This window comes from Lissotriton helveticus, chromosome 5_1 (assembly GCF_964261635.1).
Source record: "Lissotriton helveticus chromosome 5_1, aLisHel1.1, whole genome shotgun sequence".
NCBI lineage: Eukaryota > Metazoa > Chordata > Amphibia > Caudata > Salamandridae > Lissotriton > Lissotriton helveticus.
In genome coordinates this window covers 1,430,840,236-1,430,865,648 of record NC_136065.1, presented here as the reverse complement: position 1 = coordinate 1,430,865,648, position 25,413 = coordinate 1,430,840,236, and the positions used below count along the sequence as shown (strand labels likewise).

At 49.0% G+C, this 25,413-nt stretch overlaps 1 protein-coding gene across 1 annotated transcript in view; it reads left to right on the top strand.

The window, feature by feature from the left end:
- LRIG2 (leucine rich repeats and immunoglobulin like domains 2) overlaps positions 1-25,413 on the top strand; it is a 412,722-nt gene that overhangs the window by 202,829 nt on the left and 184,480 nt on the right. Inside the window, exon 12 of the mRNA XM_078644436.1 lies at positions 13,867-14,030. Within this exon, the coding sequence (XP_078500562.1) occupies positions 13,867-14,030 (164 nt within the window). The remainder of the gene's footprint in view (positions 1-13,866; positions 14,031-25,413) is intronic.

The following is a 25,413-nucleotide window of genomic DNA, read 5'->3' as shown; positions in this document are numbered from 1 at the left end:
TACTTGGGCTTCGGGCTCAATTTGCCATCTATAATAACGGCAAGATTCTTGGCTTTGGCTACAGGTGTAAGAGTGGGGCCAAGATTGTCTGGCCACCACTCTGGGGACCAAGGCAGAAAGATTACCAAACATGATCACTTCCGTTTTGCTTGAATTCAATTACTTAGCTTAATCTTACAGGTGTGAAGTTTTTGAGAATGATTGATATCCTTATCCACTGTCGAGCTTACCAACTGGGCATCGTCCGCATAGGAGGTAGGAATCAAATGAAAACCTCTGATCAGTGGTTCCAATTCAGCCACATAAATATTAAAGAGCGTAGGACTCAGCGAGGAGCTCTGAGGGACCCCGCATGGCAGTGTAAAAGGTGCTGAGTTGAATTTGCCTATATGGACTGTTTGAGTTCTTTCTGATAAAAATTACGTCAGTAGGGAGAGGGCTTCTCCCACTATTCCTATTGTTATTAATCGCTGGACCAGAAGAGCATGATCTACAGTATCAAATGCTGCGGATAGGTCCAGCAGTATAAGAACTGCTGACCCACCGCCATCTAGAGAGGATTCTGTTTTCGACAAACAGGCTGCAGGCGTCGCACCGGAGGGTGCAGGAGGAAGACCAGCGACAACAGAGGTAAGTAGAGATGTAGGGGGTTGTAGGGATACAGTCGATTCAGCTCACCAAGGCGCAGGGGCTTTGGTTACAGTGGTGCCTTTCGAAGTCTGAGTCTTCCTACTGAAGCTGGTCGCAGTCAGAGGGAGCCTCTGTATTGAGGCTGCAGGCATTGTCGAGGGTTCCGAGAGGGGTCAGCCAATGCTGGACTTGAGATCTGAAAGATACGTTGGTGATAGATTCCTTACCTTAGAATTACCCCCAGGCATCAAACTGGATCCGTAAAGTTTTCGTCAGCAGTACCCCTGCACGTCGGAAGGTGGCGTGGTGCGGCTCCGCGTTCGTCGTAGGCGTCTTGATCGCCGGTATGATGTCGTGGGAGCTACTTAGATGCCACCCTCGCGTCAGTTCTTTCTTTTTCCGCGCCAGCAAGAGCAGAAATTAGAGAGCGGTACCCCAGTCAGTTTTTGACTGAGTTTTTTGGGACTTTTGTCTCGGTCTTTTGAGCCTTGACTCCTGGTGTATAGGGATGCCCGGTTTCAAGCCTTACGAGGATTGTCTCCGCATGATGTCGGTGACGGACCCGCAGCGCGAGTGTCTCTACTGCCTGGGGCGCGCCCCCGACCCTGCGTCGGGCCCGGACTGTCTGGCCATGGCTCCGAAAACTTTGCAGGAACGATCCCGAAAGTTGCTTGAGGCCCGGGAGTCAGCGCCGCACCAATTAAGGACCCGGTCCCGTGGAAGGTCGAGGAACAGGTTGCGGAGCCGCCACCATCGTTCAACAAAATCTTCGCACTCTGGAATACATGAACATCATTAAAGAAGCTAGACGTCCCACTACCAGAGCATGCTATGCTGCTAAGTGGAAATGCTTTGTCATATACTGCCAAAACAACCGAATAGATCCCTTAGACGTGTCTATACAACACATCATAGGATATCTTTTACACCTTCAAAAGTGTAACTTAGCCTATACGTCTATCAGACAACACCTTGCTGCTATTGCAGCATACTTACAAAACAGACCTCTGTCTCTGTTTAGAGTACCAGCTATTAAAGCTATCATGGATGGACTCAAAAAGAATAATTCCTCCCAGAACGCCACCATCACCAGTGTGGAACCTAAACATTGTTCTTACAAGGTTAATGGGTCCTCCATTTGAACCACTACATAAATGTGAATTGCAATTTTCCTGGTAGCAATTACTTCTCTTAGAAGAGTTATTGAACTACAAGCATTTACCATTCAACAACACTTTTTGCAAATGCATCATAACAAAGTGGTTCTTGGTACTAATCCCAAATTCCTGCCTAAAGTCATTTCACCATTCCATCTAAATCAATCCGCTAAGCTGCCCGTATTCTTCTCGCAGCCTCAAACAGTCGCAGAAAGGGCTCTACACACCTTAGACGTTAAAAGAGCACTGCTGTACTATATCAAAAGAACACAATCGTTTCGTAAAACACAACAACTTTTTGTGTCTTTTTCGCCACCACATAAAGGTAACCCTATATCAAAATCAGGGATCGCCAGATGGATAGTTAAATGCATACAAATGTGTTACCAAAAAGCAAAACGCACGTTAACAATTCCTCCAAAAGCCCAGTCGACAAGAATGTTGGAGGCTGCAATGACATTCTTAGGGAACATCCCCTTAGATGACATATGCAAAGCAGCTTCATGGCTTACACCGCACACATTCAGAAAGCATTATTGTGTAAATTCACAAACTAAACACCAAGCCACTGTGGGCCAGGCTGTATTAAAAACACTGTTTCAAACAACTGCAACAGATACGGGTGGTCGCCGCTAGGTGTGGGTACTGCTATACAATCTATGCATAGTGTGTAATCTGCAGCTCATATGCCTCGAACGGAAAATGCTACTTACCAGTATGCATCTGTTCTTGGCATGAAGAGCTGCAGAATTACACACGCCCACCTGCCTCCCCGGCTACCTTTATCTGTTCCAGTATTATCTTAATTAGATACAAATCACATGGACATCACTACTTCTTGTACAGCTCCATCACTTCCCTAATGGCGAAAAACAATCTGGGGATGGAGCCGATGCCCATGCGCACTATCATCCTAAGGAGGAGTCACCTATCTTGTGACTCCGAAAGACTTTCTACAACAAAACAAACTGCAAACATCCAAGCCCAACACTAGGTGGCCATCTATGCATAGTGTGTAACTCTGCAGCTCTACATGCCAAGAACAGATGCATACACATTTTCCATAAACGTTTAGGCATCAGAGCAAAATAGTTCAGGTAGGTAAGTTTTTTTTTTTAATCAGAATTTTTTTTCAGTTTAAAATGTGGACACTTAGTGTCATTTCTAAGTTCGGTAATGTTATCCTACGGAAGGAAGAACAAGTTCTGCAAACAGGTACAGTACATAGACTTTTAGGACCAATCTCCAGGAGTTAAGGTGAATGATGGGCAAGGTCTGAGCCAACACCAATAGTACACCACCAGCGGTACGAGGGTGGCAGGGTGCAGGGTGCAAATCAGCATCAGGAGCTTAATGCATTTCTATAAGTAGATCGGTCTCGCGAAGAAGATGCTTCAGGCTCTGGCTAGGAAGCCAGTCGGGCTGAACCAGTGAGTGGGCTCAGGCCTTGTGATCCTCGGGGACGTGGGGACTGCTTTGTGTGAGAAAGTGCCCTCTTTCTGCATGGTTGCCCCCACTTTTTGCTGAATTGCAGATGTACTTTGACTGAGTGTGCCCTGGGCTCCTGCTAATCAGGTACCCAGCTCCTATGTTCTTTCCCTAAAACTGCATTGAAGCCTAAACCCAATTGGCATCTCTGGTCACAGGTCAGCCCCTGGTAAATGGTACCACAAGTACCCAGGGCACTGTGACCAGAGAAGGCCTCTAAGGGCTGCAGCACTTATTGTGCCACCCTCAGAGGTCCTGTACCACTACACTCACACACTGCCTTGCAGACTGCGTGTTTTGGTGCAGAACAAAGTGAAGAGTGCCATGCCTACAACCCACTGCCCTGGCATAGGTCAGTCACACCTCTAGCTGGGTACACTATACCAGTGGTGAGGGTACAGGTGTCTAAGTCCATTCTTAGATGTTGTAAGTGCAATGCTGCCATTAAGAGTATATGGTGCTGGGGGACAGCACCATAATGGCTACACTGAAAACTGAGAAGTTTCATATCAAACTTCTCAGCACATTAAACCCACACTCGGGTGAGGCGGGCCCATGTCGCGCACCCAGCTCCGTAAAGGATACCTCTCCTGAAGAGGGGCCCGGATCGGATACTTCGCGGGTGGGCTGCTGCCCTTACTTATTGGTGTTGATTGTCCCTGTCAGGACTATCTCCCCTAATGCCCTCGTGAGTAGGAGTGTGCGGGCTGCTACTCTGGGCCTGCTTGAGGAGTTCTTTGGATTGTGGAATCCCTATATTGACCGGGCCTACGAGGGATCCACTTGCTCTTGAAAACTGCTGACTAGTGTGGGTCCGCTTGTGCCCCCCATGGTGGATTTTGTGGGGATAGGCAGGACCTTGCGGGGAGGACCTCCAATACCAAAAGGCTCCCACCCTGGTAGTGTAGACTTGTTGAAAGCGCTCTCTGGAGCAATCTCACGTGGCGGGGGGAGGGTCATGGGTGGCCCACTACACTGTCTCCCTCCACATTGACAGCCTGCCTGGTTGGCCCACCTGAGTCCCCCGGTGGAGTAAGTCTAGTTGGCAGTACAGTTCTGTGCTTGCCCTGCTTCGCCTGGTATGCCTAGTTTCTCTTGCTCCTGCCAGTGCCTCCTGTTGTGGCTGGCGGTGTCAGCAGGTCAAATTGCCCGAGCCACGCAGTACGATGTGTACCATGGAACCCGCTCTGGGTTCCCAAGCTCTGTGAGGGGGCGGAATCACCCAAAGAACCAAACATTCGATCAATCTTTCTTGACCTCCGGCAGAGTCTACACACCACTGACTTTAAAATTGACCTGTTGGCGGACCACTTTGACTGCCGCAAGGAAAATGTTGATCGACACGAAGAGCGACTGGATCAGCTTAAACCTTGAAGTTGATTAGCACTCCTCGGCCGGCAAGTGGTTGCTCCAGATGGAGAAAGTTCTCGAAGTTATATGTGATAAGAGGTTTTGGAGGCCGTCACAACGCAACATTCTTAGAATTCTGGATGTTCCAGAGTCGACTGCTATGGACCGAGTGGAGGACTTTGTAGGAAAGATGTTGCGCAGTCTCTTCGGTGGAGACCCTCTATCCTTTGCTGAAAGTAGAAAGGGCACACAGGTCACTGGGGCAATGCCCTCTCCGGGTTCCCCTGCCCGTCCAATAATAACGAGGCTATGAAAGTACCGGAATAGAGACACTACGCTTCACCTTGCTAGAGAGTGCCGGCACTACAATTCTAGGGCAACAAGGTCTAGTTTTTCCTGGACTGAACCCAGGCTGTGTAGGCCGTCAGACAAGACTTGATTCCCGTTAAGCGAAACCTCCAGAAAACAGATGCTAAATATTCCCTGATCTACCCAGCCACACTCTGTGCACTTCACCTGGGGAAGATCCACTTCTTTACCGACCCTAAGGCTGCCGCCAAATTTACAAGAGGACTCCCTTCAGGAGCACATGCTCTGCTGCCTTCGCCTGTGTTTTCAGGCTGTAGTCAACTCAGCAACAGTGGCTGAAGGAGGGCCTACGTAATCTTGAGTCTGAGGGATCTTGATGCCAGAACTGTGATCTACCTACACACCTGTTGGAAAGTGTGAAACTGACAACACTCAACCCTAGGCAAGATGGTCGGTCATGATTGACTAGGTTCATCAGCAGAAATGTTTTTACCCTAATCCCCTTGTCTGGCCATTCAGTGTGCCTTGTACTGGAAGAGTGCAGGGTAGTTCCCTTATGTTTTGGATTTCCCTATTGGGATTGTTGGGTGGAGGGGTTGGTTTTGTTTGGGGGGACCAAAGTGGGTGGTGGGTTTTGGGTTGTAGTATTGTTTTTGCTATATGTTTGCTTGGTTTCCCCCCATCTCGCCACTCAGCCACACGATTTCCCCTCTGTGCACTGAGAACACCTGATTCTCTTTTGTCACTCTTGGAGTTAACTTTGTCCCCTGATGGTAACAGTTAAATGCCTAACTTTGAATATTTGGGGCATGAATGACCGACAAAAGGCACAGCAAGTCTACCTATTTACAGAGGCACAAAATGGACGTTGCAAGAGCTGCACTTGAAGGACGCAACTCAGATGCGACTAAGAGTTAACTCGATAGGTGAGAAATATGTGGCCTGCTAATCGAACTATGCGTGGGTGTTGGCTGTGGTGCTTCTTCTTTGTGGGCTTCATTGGCGCACGCGCTCAATGCTTTGTGATACACAGGGCAGATGTTATCCTTGCTGAGCTTCTGCAGGGGCACCCACTGATATTGGTGTGTGTATATGGCCCCAACATGGACGACCACTGTTTCTTTGCGGAGGTCTGGTGCTTGGTGGGCACTATGGGCCCGGGTGCAGTGTTGTGGGGTGGAGACTTTAATGTAGTAAAGGATGCCAGTATAGATAGATCTAGTGAGAGATGCCCCACCCACCCACTGTCTGCTGCTCAATTACATTCCTTTTTTGCTGACAATAGCCTTACAGATATCTAACGCACCCACCACCTACACAACACATAGGGAACTTGTATTACATCCACTCACAATACATGGTCCAGGATCAACTTCTGGCTGGCCACCAGGGATGTTTCCTGGGCCAGTGATATCCAACATCTCCAGCGAACCTTGTCAGCTCACTCCCTGGTGCTACTGGAGCTGTGCCTGCCTGACGCTGCCCTGCTTGCATTTTCCTGGAGACCAAGTGTGCCTGACCAGGTATTCCGGAGCGACGTCCGGGAAGCCATTAAAGATTACTTTGAACGTAACTCTCGGTCAGTGGACTCCCCGTCCACCATTTGGGAGGCCTTTAAGTTGATCATACATGGCGTTTGTATTGCCAATCTGAAAAAGACAATTAGTTATGGATTCCTCACCTTAGAATTAGTCCCGGGCGTCAGGCTGGATCTGTAGAATTTTTTCTTCAGCAGTACCTCTGCGCTACGGTAGATGGCATCTGTCGAATCCGCGTTCGTCGTTGGCGTGGTCCCTGGAATGACGTTGCGTGCTGACGTCAGTTCTTTCTTTTTCTGTGCCAGCCAGTGCAGATCTGGAGAGAGCGGTACCTTGAGTCACTTTTTGACTCTCATTTTGTGACTTTTTGTCGACATCTTTTTGACTCGTCACGAGTCCTGGTGCACAGGGATGTTATCTCAGCGGAATGGCTTCAAGCCTTGTGGATCCTGCCACAAGCTAATGTCGGTGACAGACCCTCAACTTGTGTGCCTCTGGTGCCTAGAGCGCGACCACGACCCAAATTCATGCTCCGACTGCTGGGCCATGGCCCCGAAGACTTTGCTGGAGCGGTCCCGAAAGCTTCTGGAGGCCCGGTAGTCAAATCCATGCCCGCCGCTTGAGGTCCCGGGCGAGAGGAAGGTCGCGGGATCCGTTGCGGAGCCATCACCACCACTCCTCATCGAAGTATTCGTCTTCGGGTAAGTCGAAGTACAAAAAGAAGTCGAAGAAGCACCGCCGCTCTTTGCGTTCTCCCCGTCCATCGGCCGACTCAACGCGGAATGCGGATCGTAGTCGTCCTGCTCCGCCCGCGGAGCCTGTTGAGTCAAATCAGAGCCTCCCTCCCTTTCCTGGTGCCGGAGCGACCCCTGTCCAACTTCATAGTTTTTAAGAAGCCCTGTACTTTATCTTTGGGCAGCCCGACTCTGTAGGTGTCCTTCGGGCCCCGCGGGCTCAGCTGAGGGCTCTAGACCTTCGATGCCGGCGGCTTCGGCTCAGGTTCCTCAGGGCCCCCAGGGATCCATGCCTGGATCCGGATCGGTGCCAGTCAAGCTTGTGACACCTCCGGCGGAATCCATTGGTGACACCTCCGCCCCCAGTTGTGTCCCCAACCGATGTCGACCCCCGCCTCCCCCCTCGATGTGAGCACTGAGCCAGAGAGATGTCGTCTGGCGTCTGGACTGGCACCTACCGTTGCCTTTATACCCCTGTTCTCCCCTGGTGTTCGCTATCGCCCTTAGTGGTTACCAGAGGAGGGCGAGGAGGACTGGGAGGGGTCTGTGGACCCTCTGGCAGACCAGTTAGAAGAACTGGACTGGAAAGAGAAGTTGGGTGAGGCCGGTGGTCTGGACACCTCCCCAAACCTTGCATGCTATCCCCCCCCCCATGGTGGCTGCAGAGGAGGGTGCATATCATACACAGTGGTGTTGCTTAGGGCGGCTGAGGCCTTAAACAGTGAGCTTCCTATGGTGGCAGTTAGGACTAACCTCCTGACAGAGGTGCTTCAACCGGCAGTGGCCTCTTCAGAGCCTCTGCTGCCTTTCAATGAGGCCCTCACGGCCATCGTTTTGGGCACTTGGTCCAAGGGTCCAATCCTACCACATGGGCTCCTGTGGATAGGATGATTGCCCGACGCCACCGCCTGGCCCTGGGTGACCCCATTTTCCTCGACCAACACCCCACTCCTGAGAGCGTGGTAGTCCAAGCCTTGACTTCCAAGGGCATATTTCCTACCGCACCACCTGATAGGGAATGCTACTGATCGAAGAGCCAGGTCTTGAGAAGTCTCATGAAGGCCAGTAGATCTTGGGTCTGCCGTAGGTTGGTGGGGAGGGTGTTCCAGGTCTTGGCGGCGAGGTGGGAGAAGGATCTGCCGCCGGCGGTCGTTCTTCGGATGCGGGGGACTGTGGCGATGGCGAGGCCGGCGGAGCGGAGCTTGCGGGTAGGGGTGTAGAAGCTGAGTCGTCTGTTGAGGTACACTGGGCAGGCGTTGTGGAAGGCCTTGTGTGCGTGGATGAGGAGCTTGAAGGTTATCCTCTTGTTGACGGGGAGCCAGTGTAGGTCTCCGGTGGTGTGTGGTGTGGCTGCGGCGGGGAATGTCGAGGATCAGTCGCGGCGTTTTCGTAGTCCAGCCTGCTGGTGACGAGGGCCTGGGTGACTGTTCTTCTCGTTTCGGTGGGGATCCACTTGAAGAACCTGCTGAGCATTTGGAGGGTGTGGAAGCAGGAAGAGGAGACAGCGTTGACCTGTTTAAACATGGAGAGGGTGGAGTAGAGGATGACCCCCAGGTTGCGTGCGTGGTCGGTGGGTGTCGGGGCTGTTCCCAGTGATGTTGGCCACCAGGAGTCGTCCCAGGCTGAAGGGGTGGAGCCGAGGATGAGGACCTCTGTCTTTTCCGAGTTCAGCTTCAGTCGGCTGTTCTTCATCCATTCGGCGACAGCCTTCATTCCTTCGTGGAGGTTGGTTTTGGCAGTGTGAGGGTCTTTGGTGAGGGAGATGATCAGCTGGGTGTCATCGGCGTAGGAGATGATGTTGAGGTCGTTCTGTCTGGCTACGTGGGGTGCCATGTAGATGTTGAACAGCGTTGGGCTTAGGGAAGAGCCCTGGGGTACGCCGCAGATGATCTCGGTGGCGGTGAAGCGGAAGGGTGGGAGGCGGACGCACTGAGTTCTGCCGGAGAGGAAGGATGTGGTCCAGTCCAGGGCCTTCTCTTGGATCCCGGCGCTGTGTAGGCGTGTTCGTAGTGTGCGGTGGCAGACCGCGTCGAAGGCAGCTGACGGGTCCAGGAGGATGAGGGCTGCTGTTTCCCCGTTGTTGAGCAGGGTCCTGATGTCGGTGGTGGCGATGAGGTCGGTTTCAGTGCTGTGGTTGGGACTGGGATGGGTCCAGGATTTTGTCCTCGAGGTAGCGGGTCAGTTTGTTGACTATTTTCTCGGTGACCTTCGCCGGGAGCAGGGAGTTCTTGTGGTCCGCCTTGGGCTTCTTGAGTAAGGCGATGATCTCGGCGTGCTTCCAGCTCTCCTGGAAGGTTGCTGTCTTGAAGGAAATGTTGATAGCTTTCTGGAGATGGGGAGCAATGATTGTGCTGGCTTTGTTGAAAACGTGGTGTGGGCATGGGCCAGACGGGGATCCGGAATGGACGGAGTTCATGATCTTTATGGTGTCATCGTTGTTGATGTTGGACCAGGCGATCAGGAGGCTGTTGGTCGCGGGGGTGGACGTCTCGGTGGTTGGCGGGGGAGTAGTGGCGTTGAAGCGGTCTTGGATGTCGGCGATCTTGCGGTGGAAGAAGGTGGCAAATGAGTCGCAGAGGTGCTGCGAAAGGGGGATGTCGGTGTTGGAGCTGGGGTTGGAAAGTTCCTTCACGATGCTGAAGAGCTCTTGGCTGTTGTGTGATTTGTTATCAAGGCGGTCCTTGAAAGCGGTCCTCTTGGCGGTTCTGATTAGTTGATGGTGTCTGCGGGTGGCGTTCTTGAGGGCTGTGTATTTGTCTGGTGATCGTTCGCGTTCGGCGTTGCTTGTTTGGCGACAAGGCAGACGACGTGCTCGAGCGCTTTAAGGACTACAGTGCTACGGCCAGGTCCTTAGGCCTTGCTTCCACCTCTCGCCCCACGCAGTCTCCTTTGCAGAGGGGGTGCCCCTCCAGGTTCTGTCCAGAGCCACAGTCCTGCACATGCTGTCAAGCCTCTGCGCGCCGGGGACTTGGGATACACCGCCGTAGGTCTGGGGGCCAGCGGGCAGGCCAGTCCACCAGCTCCCCCTCTGTAGCAGCCTCCAAGCCCTCCTAGTCCGGCCTTTCACGGCCACCATTAGCCAGTGGGCAGCAGGATTCACCATCACCTCCCCCACTGACTACTCCCTCCCCTTTGAGCCTACCCCTCCATCCATGCCACCTCAATTCACTTGCATGTCAGAGGATCACTTGGCCCTTCTCCACCAGGAAGTTACGGCTCTCTTCGCTAAGGGAGCCATCAAGCGAGTTCCTGTCCCAGAATTGGGTCGTGGTTGTTATTCCCACTACTTTCTGGTGCCCAAGAAGGACAAGCGCCTGCGTCCTATCTTAGCTCTCAGAGAACGTCAACCGCTTCCTCCGGAAGGAGAAGTTCAAAATGTTGACATTGGCTCAGGTCCTGTCTGCCCTCGACCCTGGAGACTGGATGGCAGCGTTGGACTTGCAGGGTGCTTATTTTCACATCCCCGTCTTGCCGGCCCACAGGCGTTCCCTACGGTTCACGGTAGGCCACAAGCATGGTCAGTTTACCGTACTCCCCTTTGGCCTTACCAGCGCCCCTCGGGTGTTCACAAAGGTGATGGCTGTGGTCGCAGCTCATCTGTGCAGGTCAGGGGTTCCAGTCTTCCCCTATCTCGACTGGCTGTTGAAGGCGGGCTCGCCCAGGCTGTCGTCTCCCACCTCCAGACTACAGCTGACCGCCTGCATTCGCTAGGGTTCACCTTCAATGTGCCGAAGTCACATCTGATTCCCTCTCAGAAGCTCCTTTTCATCGGAGCGGTTCTGGACACAGCACAGTTTTGGGGTTATCCTCCAGAGCAGCGAGTCTGGAATATTCGGGCTATGATTCCAATCTTTCAGCGAAGGGACGGTTATTTTACCCGTTCTGTCCTCCTTTTCTGGTTTTAACTTAGTTTGCAGACCCTCCCCCGGGGTTGGTATTGCTGCGGTATCTATTCAAAAGTAAGGAATCTTAACTAACCGTCTTTCACATGATCAAGTTACTTATCTTCGGTAATGATGTATCTGTAAGAGAAATATGTTAGTTATAGATTCCTTACTGCCCTACCCATCCTCCCGCTCTGTGAACTGATTTCTAGGGACATGGGCTCTCTTGCAGGGCCCTAGTTTAGCACACCAATGGTCAGTGTCTTGGATGGCTGTGCGCTTCTGGCATTGAAAGTCGTGGCAGAACTGACGTCAGCACGACGTGGAGTTGACAGATGCCACCTACCGACGCATAGGGGTACTGCTAAGAAAAATTCTCTGGATCCAGTCTGATGCCTGGGGATAATTCTAAGGTAAGGAATCTATAACTAACGTAAGTCTCTTACCGATACATCATTAGCAAAGGTAAGTAACTTGTTCGTATTGTACCATGTACTCAGAGGTTACCTTAGAGGTGCCCCTGGAAACCTACCAACCCTGCTGTGGTTACAGACTGGCTTTAGGCAGCCTGCCACCACCAGACATATTTCTGAACCCCTGGGTCGAGAGCCTGTGCTCTGAGACCAGAAACTATGCACATCCTGGGAAGAGGTGTCAGACTTTCTCCCAGAGGATGGGTCTAGTGCTTGAGAGAGAAGCTTTAAAGGCCTGCTGCTGTTTGTAATGGGACCCCCAGTCTCTGCTGCTAGCAGCAGATGGCAGTCCCCAGTTTACACCCTTACTTTGGATGGGAAAACCATCGGTAACACTTTGAAGAATAGGAGGTGTGTCCACCTCTGCCAACTCCAGCCCTAATGTAGGGGAAACGAGGTGAAGCACATCTTTCAGTCCCTGCCATCTTGAAGATGGGGAGACCCCTCCAATCAGGGCCAGGTCTGTGCCCACCTCCCACAGGAGGGTGGCATAATGGAGGGTGTAGTTTCCCCAGTTAAGGTGCCTATTGGCCCCACCTGCTACTCCCCTAAAACACCCCTAAATGTAATACTTAGATGGCTCTCCCAGACCTTGAAACCAGTTCCCTGCCGACCTAACAACGAAAAATATGCCGTGCAGCGAAGCTTGAAGATGACTACTGACGTGGCCCCAGCCCTACCGGCCTTTCTCCAGCTTCAAAGACCCTGCGAAGAAGACAATGCCTGTCCTGCAGGCAGCGACTTCTAGAACCCAAAGAAGACATCCTGCCCTTCGACATAGACCAGATACTCCTGGATCTGCGATTCCTACCCACTCTGCACTTGCCACTTCCGGCCCTTGTCCAGGTGGCACACCGATCCAGAACAGGTTGACCAGCGATCCTGACCTAAGGTACAGCATTGGCTGACCCCTCCTGAACTCCACGACGATGCCTGCAGCCAGAATCTAAAGGCTTCCCCTGACCGGCTCCGGTAAGAATATTCTTACGTCGAAGGACACTCCTACACCCAAAGCCCAAGGGCCTTGGTGAGCGGAATTGTTGGTGCCCCTATGACCCCTACATCTCTACTTGACAATGCTGTTGCTGGTCTTCATCCTGCAACCTCTGGTGCAACGCCTGCAACCTGTTTGTCTGTGCCAAGTTCTTCATTGGAAATCATTGTCTGACGCTAATTCTGCACCTGGCCGCCCCTGTGCCGCTGGTGGTCTGTTTGGTGCTGCTTTGTGGCGCCGCCCCACTCCCAGCACTCGCCCTAACTCCCAAATGTTGGCCCCTGCAACGGATTTACGTACCTGCAAGCAGTGTGGTTTTGAGTACCCCCCCCCCCCCTGGCTCCATTGAAATGCATTGGGCCGAACACCGATTTTGACCTCTGCAACCGGCCGCCCTGTGCCACTGGTGTTGCAGTTTTGGTAGTTACCTGACCCTTGCTGACCTTTGGTCCCGAAGACTGGATCTAGAAGTTGCGTACTTAACTATATAATCGCATTATTGTTTTCCTCCATAAAAGTCTTGAGTATTTTTTTCCGTAAAATGTACTTACCTTATTGCGAAGGCCTAGGTCTTGAAGTAAAACTCAAACAAAGCTTATTTTTATAAACTTGGCATGTATTGCCTTTTTGAGTTGTATCCCCCCCTATTGGTCCGTATTGTGCAATAGATGTCTTACACTCATCTGTGTTAGGCCTAATGCTGCTCGCCCCCACTACCATTAATCGAGCACTTTGGGTTTACATGGAGTCCTGTACACTTCTTGGGAATCTCAGGCTCTGTGCATGTTATAACCACCTCTTGGCATACCATATATAGAGCCAGGTTCCTACAAGAGGTTAGGTTAGTTGGTTGGGAAATTACTTTGGAAGAAACAGATTTCACTAAATGGAGATATGGATTGGACAAGCCAAGGGATTACTTTACTTGATGTTGTTTAAATAACAAATATAATCCTAGGTTGGTGATGGGTCAGACGGAGGAAACAGCATTTCCAGATATGAGTAGCCTGAGTTTTGTAGCTAGATTTAAAAACTGAGCCAGAACAATAAAGGAAGAATCCTCATGGGCTATTAAATGTCTGAATGTTTGCTACGTAAGCAAGGCCCTAGAGCCAGGATATGGTACCCATCCACATCTTGGTCTTTGATCTCAAGCAGTGAAAAAGACTTAGCTACCAATATCTACCTCACTAGTTTCAATCTGTTCATATCATTTGTGTTTTAAGATTCTAACCTAACAGTTAATTCAAATATAACATTTTAAAGGTTAACAGTGGAATAAAACAAATGTCCCCTTTTTTTTTCTCAGCAAGTTAAATACAAGCAGTTTACTCTGCGATTGTCAGATGAAATGGTTTCTGCAGTGGTTGGTTGATGGAAAGTTGCAGCACTCTGTCAAGGTTATCTGTGCCCATCCTGAACGACTCGCTGGCCATAGTATTTTTGGTGTGTCTCTTGATGACTTTGTGTGTGGTAAGCATAGACCCCAGTTCTTGTCCAATTTAATCTTATTTACTAGCTAATACATTGTAATATGAAGTGTACAAGCTTCTCAGTATCATTTAAGTATTCAAGTCTTTAATGTATTATAGCTGCACAATTTGCTTTTGTTGCCCACTATAGACATCTTATTTTTAACTTCTGCACAGGTGATACTATTAAATTGAGCATGAAAAATAGGTGCCACCAGTATGGAAGATTTATGTCCAGCATATGTTGTGCTCTTTGTCACACCAGTTCTCTTCTCTTGTATTATATGTACTAGATGATCTAGTATAATATGTGTGCAGGATCCTAGAAACCTATTTATTAAAAGCAACTCTTCAAAAATATTTTTTGACTTCACATGTCTGACAGATGTTTAACATTGTAAAAAGGCTGTTTGTATGTCAAGGCACTGCATACTTAAGCAGGGGATATTTGTGGCACCATCCACCCCTACTCTTCCACCACTGCAGCCTTGCGCACCCTTGTCACCTCTAATTTTTACACATTTTGGTTCTGCACCTGATTCCCATTTCTGGTGCAGTGTGCCTAAGTGCCCCAGTTGTAAGTCACATCTTTGCTGTCACTGGCTTGTTGCTGGAACTGATCTACAGCCATTTTCCTCAACAGAGGATCTCCATTGATTTCAACGTGGCCCCCCATGCCTTTTTTGCAGTCTGCACCCGGCCGCCCGCGTGCAGCTGCTGATGCAGTCTCACTCAGTGCTTTTTGGTGATTCTTCCAGTGCACCGTTGGTATTTACCTGTAACCGGTGCCTCTTCGAAGAGCCCCCAGCCTCCATTGGATAACATTGGGCCCAGTGACCTCATCACCCAGCTGCTACAGTGCCACTGCTGTTGGTGCTATACCTACATTGGTCAGACCATGGCCCAGTGTTGACCTAAACACCCAGAGACTGAACTTGAGAGCTGCTTACTTTTGCAGTGTGAATCTTTTCTGGCTCACTATGCTGTGCATTATTCCGCCATCTAGTGGTTGGGTCCGTAATTTTTTTAATTTTCGTGGCCTCGTGGGCATCGACATAACACCATTTGGTGTCCTCCTGTGACCGTGAGATGCTTCCTCTGGAAGCTCCTACCTTTGGTCTCTATCTTCAGTTCTTTTTTTTCCACCATTGGGTCTGGATTGAGACGGAAGGAGCTCCAGAACTTTGGAGAGAAGAATCCATGAAATTGAACGAGAAGAATGGGAAAACAACTTATAGACACACCGGCTTTCGAGCCAGCGCACGGGGACGCAGAGAAGAGGAAAAGAAAACCGAAACTTTGACGTCCAACAGAGAATGTGCACACAGGGGGCTCCCTGGGCTCTGTAATGGACACGACACCATTCAAGTTCTGCGAAAATTGCCACCACAAGTACGCACAAAAGGACCAGCATCCGGTCTGTAACCTTTGCCTGCCGCTCGACCACCGCTACGAAGACTGCAGCCCGTGCTCGCGTTCACTCCGAAGACCTTGAGGGTGAGGGAAGGGCAAAGAAGAGCAAGTTAACACATGCAGGGTCAGGACCACACCATTGATTCGAGACCTGGGCCTCTCCAGCGAGGAAGAGGACCACGTCGCCGAAGGGCCCGAGGGTGACGAGGACTCACATATCCAAGCCATCGATGCCGGAAAAAAAAACTCTGAAGGAGGTAAGAGACAGCGACCCGAGACAGTGGACCGAACCACGAAGGAGTGACTCTAAGTCCTCAAAAACAGCCCAGGCGTTGAATATTTAGGCGACAGCGAGCTCGTCCAAGGACAAACAGTCCTTCAGTTCCTTTGACAAGGACTCCCAGGCGGCGAAAACCCTTGATAAGACAAAGGCGTTGAAGAGCAGTCACAAGAGACTCCTCGACGTCAAAGGAAGAGGGTGAAGCAAGCTTTGACTTCGTCGACAAGCGCCAAGAGAAAGCCCTGAAATCTCGACGCCGAAGCACAGGCATCGGATCTCGAGAAGAGACTTGAAGTCAAAATGGCAAGTATCTTCCAGCGCCAGAGAGATTTTGACTAGACAATAGAGCAATCAAAGATCCCGCCAATAACATCGACACTCCCCGAAAGGTACCTTGAGGAACTACAGGTTCCCAGAGCCGGCTGACGAAGAGGAGGAAGAAGAATACTACTTTGAGGGCGAAGAAGAGGACCAAACCTACCACGGTTCGGCAATCCCAGAAACACAAGACATGCAGTGGCAAGATCTTGATGCTGACTCGCCAGAAGAAGGGGTAGTTACATACCCATTGAGGCCCTCACCACCCGACGACATCGGGATGTACAATGCGGTAATAAAGAAGGCTGCTGACACCTATGGAGTATAGCTAGAGGAGGAAAAGCCACAGTCCTGCTTTCTCCTAGAAACCTTACTGCCCACACAAACAAGAAGCCAATTCCTGCCCTTGCTACCAATTGTGCTGGACCAGGGATAAGAAGCTTTCAAGGAACCTGCCACGTGCAAGGCAGTAACACCAAGGGGTGAAAAAAAATACAAGCACTCCTCCAAGGACCCAATGTATATCAGGGGTTCAGTGCCTGCTGACTCTATAATAGCTACCACCGCCAGAAAGAGGGATAATGTACCCACTAACGTGAGCCCACCACCAGACAAGGAGAGCAAGAAAATGGATCTCACAGGAAGGAAGATGGAACGAAGTTCTGCAATTCAGTGGTGCATTGCCAACTCTAACGCCTTGATTAATAGGCATGCATACCAGCACTGGGAGGAAGTAGGTGAACTGCTCAAGAATCTGCCAGACCATTTCCAGAGTAGGGCAACCCACTTGGTAGAAGAGGGGAAGAACATGGCCAATACATGTTTAAAATTGGAGACAGCAAGCAGGGAAATGATGATCGGGGTTACGGAGAGAAGACATGCCTGGCTACGAATCTCAGGGTTCAAACCATGGGTTCAAACCATAGGTTCAAAGTAACATCTTGAACACTCCGTTCAAGGAAGAGCAACTGTTTGGGACAGCTGTGGATGACAAGATAACTCAGCTGAAGAAGGAAAATTAAACAGCAAGGTCCATGGGGGCACTTCAATTCAGAGGTAGGGGAACACCATCGCAGAGACCGACAGGCAGAGGTAACCACCAGCCTGTAGCGTCACACCAGACCTTTCAACAAGGTTACCAAGGAGGGAACCAGGGTCAATCACAACAAGGTTGGCAATAACAGCAGGGGAGGCAATCCTTTTGAGGAAGCACTTGAGAAAGACGCCCTCTAAAAAGATATAAGAGGGTGCTAAACTAATAGACATATAAAAACATCAGGTCCCAAACATCAAGGAATACCTCCAACATACAACACCAGTGGGAGGCAGAATAGGAAACTTCCTCCAGGAGTGGAAGAGGATTACATCTGACAAATAGATATTAAACGTAATACAAAACGGATACTGCATAGAATTGGCAAGACAACCGCCATGGAGAAAACCAAGGAACAAGGTTCAGTCAAAAAGAGAACTATCATTTGCTCGAAGAGGCACACGAACTCCTACACAAGGGTGCCATAGAAAGGGTGCCTTACGAGGAGAGGAACAAGGGAGTGTATTCAATGTACTTCCTCATACAAAAGGTGGACGAAACATTAAGACCTATGCTAGACTTAAGGTTCCTAAACATGTTTATAAAGACTCAAACATTCAAGATGACATCCTTACAAGAAGTAATACCTCAGGTACAGGTAGGGGACTACATGGCCACTATAGATCTAAAGGATTCTTACTTGCCCATCCCCATGAACAACAGACACAAAAACCTACTCAGATTTGTAATCAACGAAGTGCACTACCAATTCACTGTGCTAGCATTCTGACTCAGTCTGCACCAAGAGTGTTCACAAAATGTCTAGCAGCAGTAGCAGCCCACCTAAGAAGGCAGGGAATACACGTTTACCCATAACTAGACGACTGGTAAGTAAGGGCAAGCACATACAACCTTTGGAAACAGCATAGAGAGAGGTTCATAGACACTGTTCACACTGGGTTTCTCAATTCATTGGGAAAAGTCTTCAATAACACCAGAGTAGGTGAAAATATTCTTAGGGGCAGAAATAGACACAACATTAGGGAAAGTGTTCCCAGGCACAAAGCACACAGTAACAATTCTGAAGGAGACACATCTTTACCACAAGGGACAATCTCTGACAGTGAGGACAGGAGAAACTTCTAGGGATGATGGCTTCATGCATTAATCTAGTCCCAAACATTCAACTGCACATGAGGCCATTTTATTAACGTATTCAACAACAATGGTCACAGGCAACGGGGAGTTGGGAGGATCTAGTGGTTGTCAAACAAACAGTTCTTCGGGAGATGACATGGTGGAACAGGAGGAACATAACACAGGGGAGACCTTTCACACAACCAACTCCGACATTGACCATTACAACAGACGCTTCCCAATTTGGGTGGGGAGCCCGCGTGAACAACCTCAGGGTGAGGGGGTTATGAACCCAGCAGGATGCGTGTTAGAAAGTGGCTCTATATATACTGGACTAGAAGAAAGTACAGTGTGTATAGAGTCCACCAACCCCAGAGGTATAACAGAGGTTAAAGTCAGAACTGACCTTACTCTCCAAAGTGGTAGCTTGGTCGAGAAGTAAGGCAGCACCAGAGGACAGTGTAAAGCATTTGTTGTGCACACTCAGTCAGCAAAAGGTTTCACACACTCAAGAACTGAACTCCAGGCCATTTGTTGTTATATCCTCCGATATTGTTGTTTTATTTTTAGAACCAACAGTTATAAAAATATACTTTTCAAGGTACGAGTACTCTTATGTAAATAATTTGCAGAGGAGCAATACGTTTGTACACACAATAATTACAGGATAGCTAATAAGTAACACAGTTCTTAAACACACTCTAGCATTGAGCTCAATGTGTTTTTCATAGGAAAGTTCAGTTGATTACTTTATGGATTACTTTGGTAGTTCCAGGACTAGATCTTAGATTCAGTCCTGGGGTCTATGCTGAAACCAGATTATCAAAAACGTTTTAGTTACTGTGACAAATTTTCCTGAATATAAAGCTGTTTTAAAAGTTCACACTTGGAAACATTTCGAGGTGATTCTGACAATGTTATCCAATGGGAGGAAATTCAGGTTACAGGTAAAGTACTTTTGTAACCCAGCACTAGTCTCCTAGGGCCAGCACTGGGGGCTTAGCTCAAAACAGGTAGGTAATTGCGTTTCAGTATTTTGTACGATTTTTAAAGAATATTTGCAGTTTTCAAAAGTAGACACTTCGAAGAAATTTCATAGAAAAGCAGACAATGCGTTCCTATGGAGAAAATACAGATTTTGCAGCGTGAATCTTTCTCGATTCACTATGCTGTGCATTAGTCCGCGGTCTAATGGTTGGGTCCGGAATCGTAGTCTTTTCTTCTTTTTTTTTTTTCCGTAGCCCACGTGGGCGTTGACGTCCCACCTTTTGGTGTCGTTCCTGTGATGTCGGCATGCTTCCAGCGAAAGCTCCCACCCATTAGTGCCATCTTCAGATTCTTTTTTTCCGCCGTTGGGTCTGGATCGTTCCCGAGAGGGCTCCAGAGATTTGGAGAAAAGAGAAGCCAAGAACCAAGTTTTTGGGAAGAAAAGACTTAAGAAGACGAAGTGAGACTACAGCATCGAAGGGGACGACGAAGGAAGAAGATCTTCGAGGAACTTCGATGTCCAGAAGAGAATGCGCAATCAGGGGGCCCCCTGAACGCAAGAGATGGACAACACGCCCTTCAAATTCTGCCGGAACTGCCACCACAAGTACGTGCAGAAAGACTAGCACCCAGTGTGCAACCTCTGCCTGCTGGTCGACCACGAAAGCAGGGACTGCAACGCCTGCTCTGCCTTCACGCCGAAGACCCTTCGAGTGAGAGAGAGGCAAAGAAGAGCTAACTTCGCCATGCAGGGCAAGGGCCAACTTCCGTCCCTTCGAGACCTGGGACTATCGACCGATGAGGAGGATTACGTCGCCGAAGAAGACTAGGGCTACACGGTCGTAGAGACCAATAATACGAAGACTCCAGAAAAGGTAGGTAGACTCGACGCCCCAAAAAGGCCCGAAAGACTCTCGACAGTCTGTTCAAGACTCTCGAAAAAACGAGGGCAAGACCCCGAAAGCGCTGACGCCGAAAGCTCCAGAGTCCGCAGCAACACCCAGGGCCAGCGGATCCTCACAGAAGGACTCCCAGGCGCCGAAGGGCGGCGACCAACCAAGGTCGTTGAAAAGCGTCCACGAACAGGAACGCTCGAAGCCGAAGACTTCTTCGACGTCGACGAAGGACGCAAGACCAGTCTCGACGCCGAAACCCGTCTCGGCGCCATCAAGCCTGACAAAGAGACCGGCACAACCAATCGACGCCGAACAGGCAGCCGAGATGGAAAGAAAGAAGAGAAGACTCGAGGCAGAGATGGAGAACATCCTGCAGCGAAAGAGATTTTGACGAAAGGATGAAAGCGTATACAATCCCGTCGAGGCCAAAGCCACCGCTGGTCGAGTTCTTCGAGGAAGAAGAGGAGTTCGAGGTCGAAGGACAGTCGGAAAGCCAGGAAGATCTGGAATATCGAGAAGAGACACCCTACCACGAGGAGGAGGAAGATGACGATCAGAGGACCTTTCAGGGCTCATCATACTCTAACACACACGACCTAGAGTGGCAGGACCTCGAAGCCGAGAGTCCAGAAGAGGGAGTGGACACATATCCGGCGAGGCCCTCGCTGCCCGACGACATTGGACTTTACAATGAAGTCGTCAAGAACGCAGCAGCAGCGTTCAATGTAAAACTAGAGGAGGAACAGCCGAAGGCAGATTTCCTCGTGGAAACTGTGGTAAATAAATAAATAATACCCTATTTTTGACTAGACTTATAGCATAACAGATAGCTCAATAAATAAGAGTCAAGATTCGAGGTAGTAGGAGTTTCTGCAGGTTTATTACAGCATAAGGACAGGATCAGGACAACCTGCATAGGAACAGAATGACAGGGCCCAGCAGGACAACTGGGGCCCAGCAGGGGAAAAGAGGCCCAGCAGTTGCTGGGGCTAGGTCTGGGATGAGCGCGCTAACATTTAATAACATAACATTGACTTATATACATAGCGCAAACACATAGCATTACATTGCAGTAGGCGTAACAGTAGGTGGAGTAGAAGGCGTGACGCGTAGCAGTCGCGAGAGATAACAGAAATAAGGGGTGTAACTGGGAGTTTACTTAGACATGTGATGCAAAAACGTAACAGAATATGTCCTGAATGGGCGGACACATAGGAGGGGGCTACCTAAGGAGCCGGGACCTCTAACCTAATGGTGCGCGGAAACTAGCAATGACGTGTTACTAGGAGAAGCTGGGGGCTACGAACTCTGTGCTAGGAACAGAGACTAGAGTCTGGAGGGTCGGAGCGACATGTACCTAAACCCTATCTGGTATCTAATGTTTAGGGAACATGTTGATATAAACTAGAAGTCATGAGGGGAAAAGCTAACTTGATTCTAAGACTGGACCATGCATTATTCTACATGTAGTGCGTGAAGAATATTAAATGACCATTAAATACAGTATTTCTCTAACATGGAGACGAGAAGGCTAGACAATGACGGAAACTATTGATGCAGTTCAGTAGCTTAGGAATGCAGAGGAGGAGGACTGAACTGATAGCTGGAACTATAACATACTTTTGGCAGACTCAGAGGCAGAGCCGGGGTGCACCGGGCACTGCAAGGCAGGAAGTAAGTGAAGGGTCGAGGATACAGGTGGGGGCTGTATCGCTCCTCAGCGAGGCTTTCAGAAAACAGGAGCTGAATCTGTGGTCCGGGCCCTTTTGAGGCCTAGAAACGGAGACTTTATAATGGAATAACGTGCACACTGAGAAACGTGGCAACATTATTTACATAGGCCTGATATTCGTAGTATTCACGAGGACTGGAAACTAACATACTAGAGGTGGACACAACTGTAATTGCGTCTTTAATCAGAAATGGGGAATAACATATGCATATTGATCATGCACACATAACATATGATGGATGAGGCGTAGGGACACAGAACATGGCAAAATTTACTTTTCCACATTCCCTCCTTGTCACTACGTTTCCATCAGGAAACATCAATATTCATGATACCGTCTATCATTTCATACAGTACCATTTGCTCGTCTCGAATTGTCTTGGAACGAGATTTAGAACGGGGCTTGGGACTAGGAATACAAGAGGTAGCACACATGCTGCAAATCGCAGGGCCACATTGTATACAGAGGCAGCAGCTAAATATGATCGCTACTGCAATACCTAAGAAGGACAGGACTTTCCATCCCCATGCGGAAATTATATTCCAGAACCAACCGGACCATGTCCAGGTGCCTGGATCTTGGTGTAACAGATGGGCAATTTTATGGAGTCTGGTTATAGCTGAATAAACAGACGGCGCGTTATTTGGAATGAAAATACAACAACTGGATCCGAGAATTCTACAGGCCCCGCCCCTATCGGCCAGTATGACGTCAAGGACGAGACGATTCTGTAAAACGACAATTCTCATAAAGGATTGTTCTTCAGTTAAGTTACCTAGAGCGGAGGCAGTCTCATCTACTACTGCTTCAAGGGTTCTTGTTAACCTACGAATAAGCTTACTATTTACAACTGTACCTAAATAAGGGAAAACACCTTTATCTATATCAATGAATTGCTCTGCGGCGGTTTCAGTATAATCGACAATCGGGAGATTTCTCTTGTGTCTAGTGTGTACTAAGAAAGAATTCCTATGATAGTCAGGTGGGGCTAAAAAAACAGGTGGCAGTAGGAAAGCAATGTAACAGGTTCCCTCCCAATCGAGGGGCAGACGGACATATGCAGTTTGGCCACAAATAAAATAAGAATGACGTGAAGCTTTGAAAATAGATTTCCCACTGTCACTATACTGGATAACAGTAGTACATTCACTATGACCTATATGTACAGAACCATAACTACGGACACATAATTCGCCTTTGACTGGTAGTACTGAAATAGCGGGTGAGTCTGGAGTAGTATCAGACTGAACATTCAGAACCATGAAATTCGACGAATAATTTCCTAAATTATATACTTCATTTTCTAAATCTAAACCTGTTCTGTGGGGGAAACCTTGCTTGTCTGGGAAACATGTACTGTTGAGAAAAGACATATCTGTTGAGGATGACGTTAACGTGGACCATGCTCCACACGAACCATTGTGTGAGAATGGATAAGGAAAGAGTGGCAGAACTCCCTTCGGTGTCTGGAAAGGGGGGAGTCGACCACACACCCAACAATTAGTGGCATTGCTGGTCTGGTGTGAATAATGTAACATACGGATAAATGTGTTATTACGCATAGCGAGGCGGTATGCATATTCGTGAGGAGGCAGATCACTAAACGTGTGCTCTACTGTAGCATGAGCAGACATATTTACATGAGGAACTGAAAAACACAGATAAAAAGCATAGCTGGTGCAGGAAATCATTATGCTGATGAATAATACGAAACTCAGAAAAACGATACATTTGATTGAGCTTTGACTGACTCTCTCACTATGGGGGTCTATTTTATACATGTCAGAAACAGTCTAACCGTTTCACCTAGGGGAGGACTTATACAATCAAACTGGCTGACTTATTAGACCTGAGCTTTAACTTATACTCCTGTTGCGGAGTTTTCTCTAACAAGGGAGGGAATGTAACAATGTCTTGTGCGGGACAGTCCTTTAAAACAATGTTCTGGCAATCCTTCGAATCCTGGGAAATGTTCTTGGGAATGTTTTTAAAGACTGGTTTCGGTCCTTTGAAAAGTTTTACATGAGAAAGGTGGACCCACCCCTTCCTGCCTTCCAACTTGACGGCAGTTCGGGTGGTCAAGAGGACCTGACGTGGCTCCTTCCAACGTGGTTCCAGCGGACTTGATCTGTCAAAATTTCTGATCATCACTAGGGAGCCTGGAACGATCTCGTGCGGTGCCACCTCAGTATTGTCTGGAAATGCGGCGGCAACCTGTGAACGACATGAGTTGAGGGCAGACATCAAGGAAGCTAGGTAATCTGTCAGCATATTACATGAAACATCGGTAATACTTCGGGGTCTAGGAGTACCCCACATGTTAGGGGGGCGGCCGAAAACGACCTCATACGGGGACAGACCTGATCTGGAATGTGCGACCATACGCATGTAAAACAGAGCGACTGGCAAAGCTACTAACCAATCCACACCCTTGTCTTTACATACTTTTGCTATACGGATTTTCAGAGTCTGATTATGCCTTTCGACTAGTCCAGCTGCTTCTGGATGGCGTACACAATGGAACTTCCACTGGTACCCTAACAACAGGGAAACGTGTCTCATGAGTTCAGATGAGAATGGCTGGCCGTTATCAGAATATACGACTCTAGGGAGTCCATATCTAGGGAAGAATTCACGAACCAACTGCTTGGCAGTGGTCGCGGCTGTGTAATCTGGGACTGGATATGCTTCTGTCCATCTGGACAAGGCGCATACAACTACAAGGACATACTTGAAACCTCGACATCGCTCCATTTGAATATAATCCATCTGGAGGACCTCAAAAGGGTGGTCAGGGGGCTGGAAACCACCTTGTTCCACCGGAACACTTTTACCTGGATTAAACTGACAACATATCATACAGGTACGGACTTTCTGCTTGGCTGCAGCTCGTAAATGCTTGTTGAACCAAATGGTCTGGATACTGTCTAACATAGCTTTTTCTCCTAAATGTGCTGGACTATGTGCGGTATTGATAATGACTTGAACCATAGAATCGGGGAGAAACCATGTGGCTCTACCCTTCGTTAACCATCCTTGATCTGTCTGGACCCCTCCTTGTACAGACCATTTCTTGATTTCATCGGGAGTAGCATGTGACTGGATATCTATGACATCTTGTGTAGGGTCCTTAACTGTCATGCATGTAATCGGATCTGGAGTATGTGTCAGATTGACTGGAATGTCTGGAGTCTGTGCTGTAAGCTTGGCTGTGCGGTCTGCTAAATCATTACCTTGGGAAATAATGTCAGTAACTTTCGTATGTGCTTTGCACTTCATGATAGCAATAGATGTCGGTAAATGTATGGCATCTAACAGGGCTTGAATAAGGAGACCATGCTGAATCTTGGTTCCATGAGAAGTCATAAAACCTCTCTCCTGCCAGAGCACTCCGAAGTCGTGTACAACTCCGAATGCGTAACGTGAATCTGTGTAAACATTAACCTTCAGGTTCTTGGCATGTATACAGGCTTGTGTCAGAGCAACTAGCTCTGCTGCTTGAGCGGACAGAGTATCAATACGGTGTGTTTCAATAACTTCAGTGTCAGTAGTCACTGCATACGCGGCGACTAGTTCTCCTGTACTAG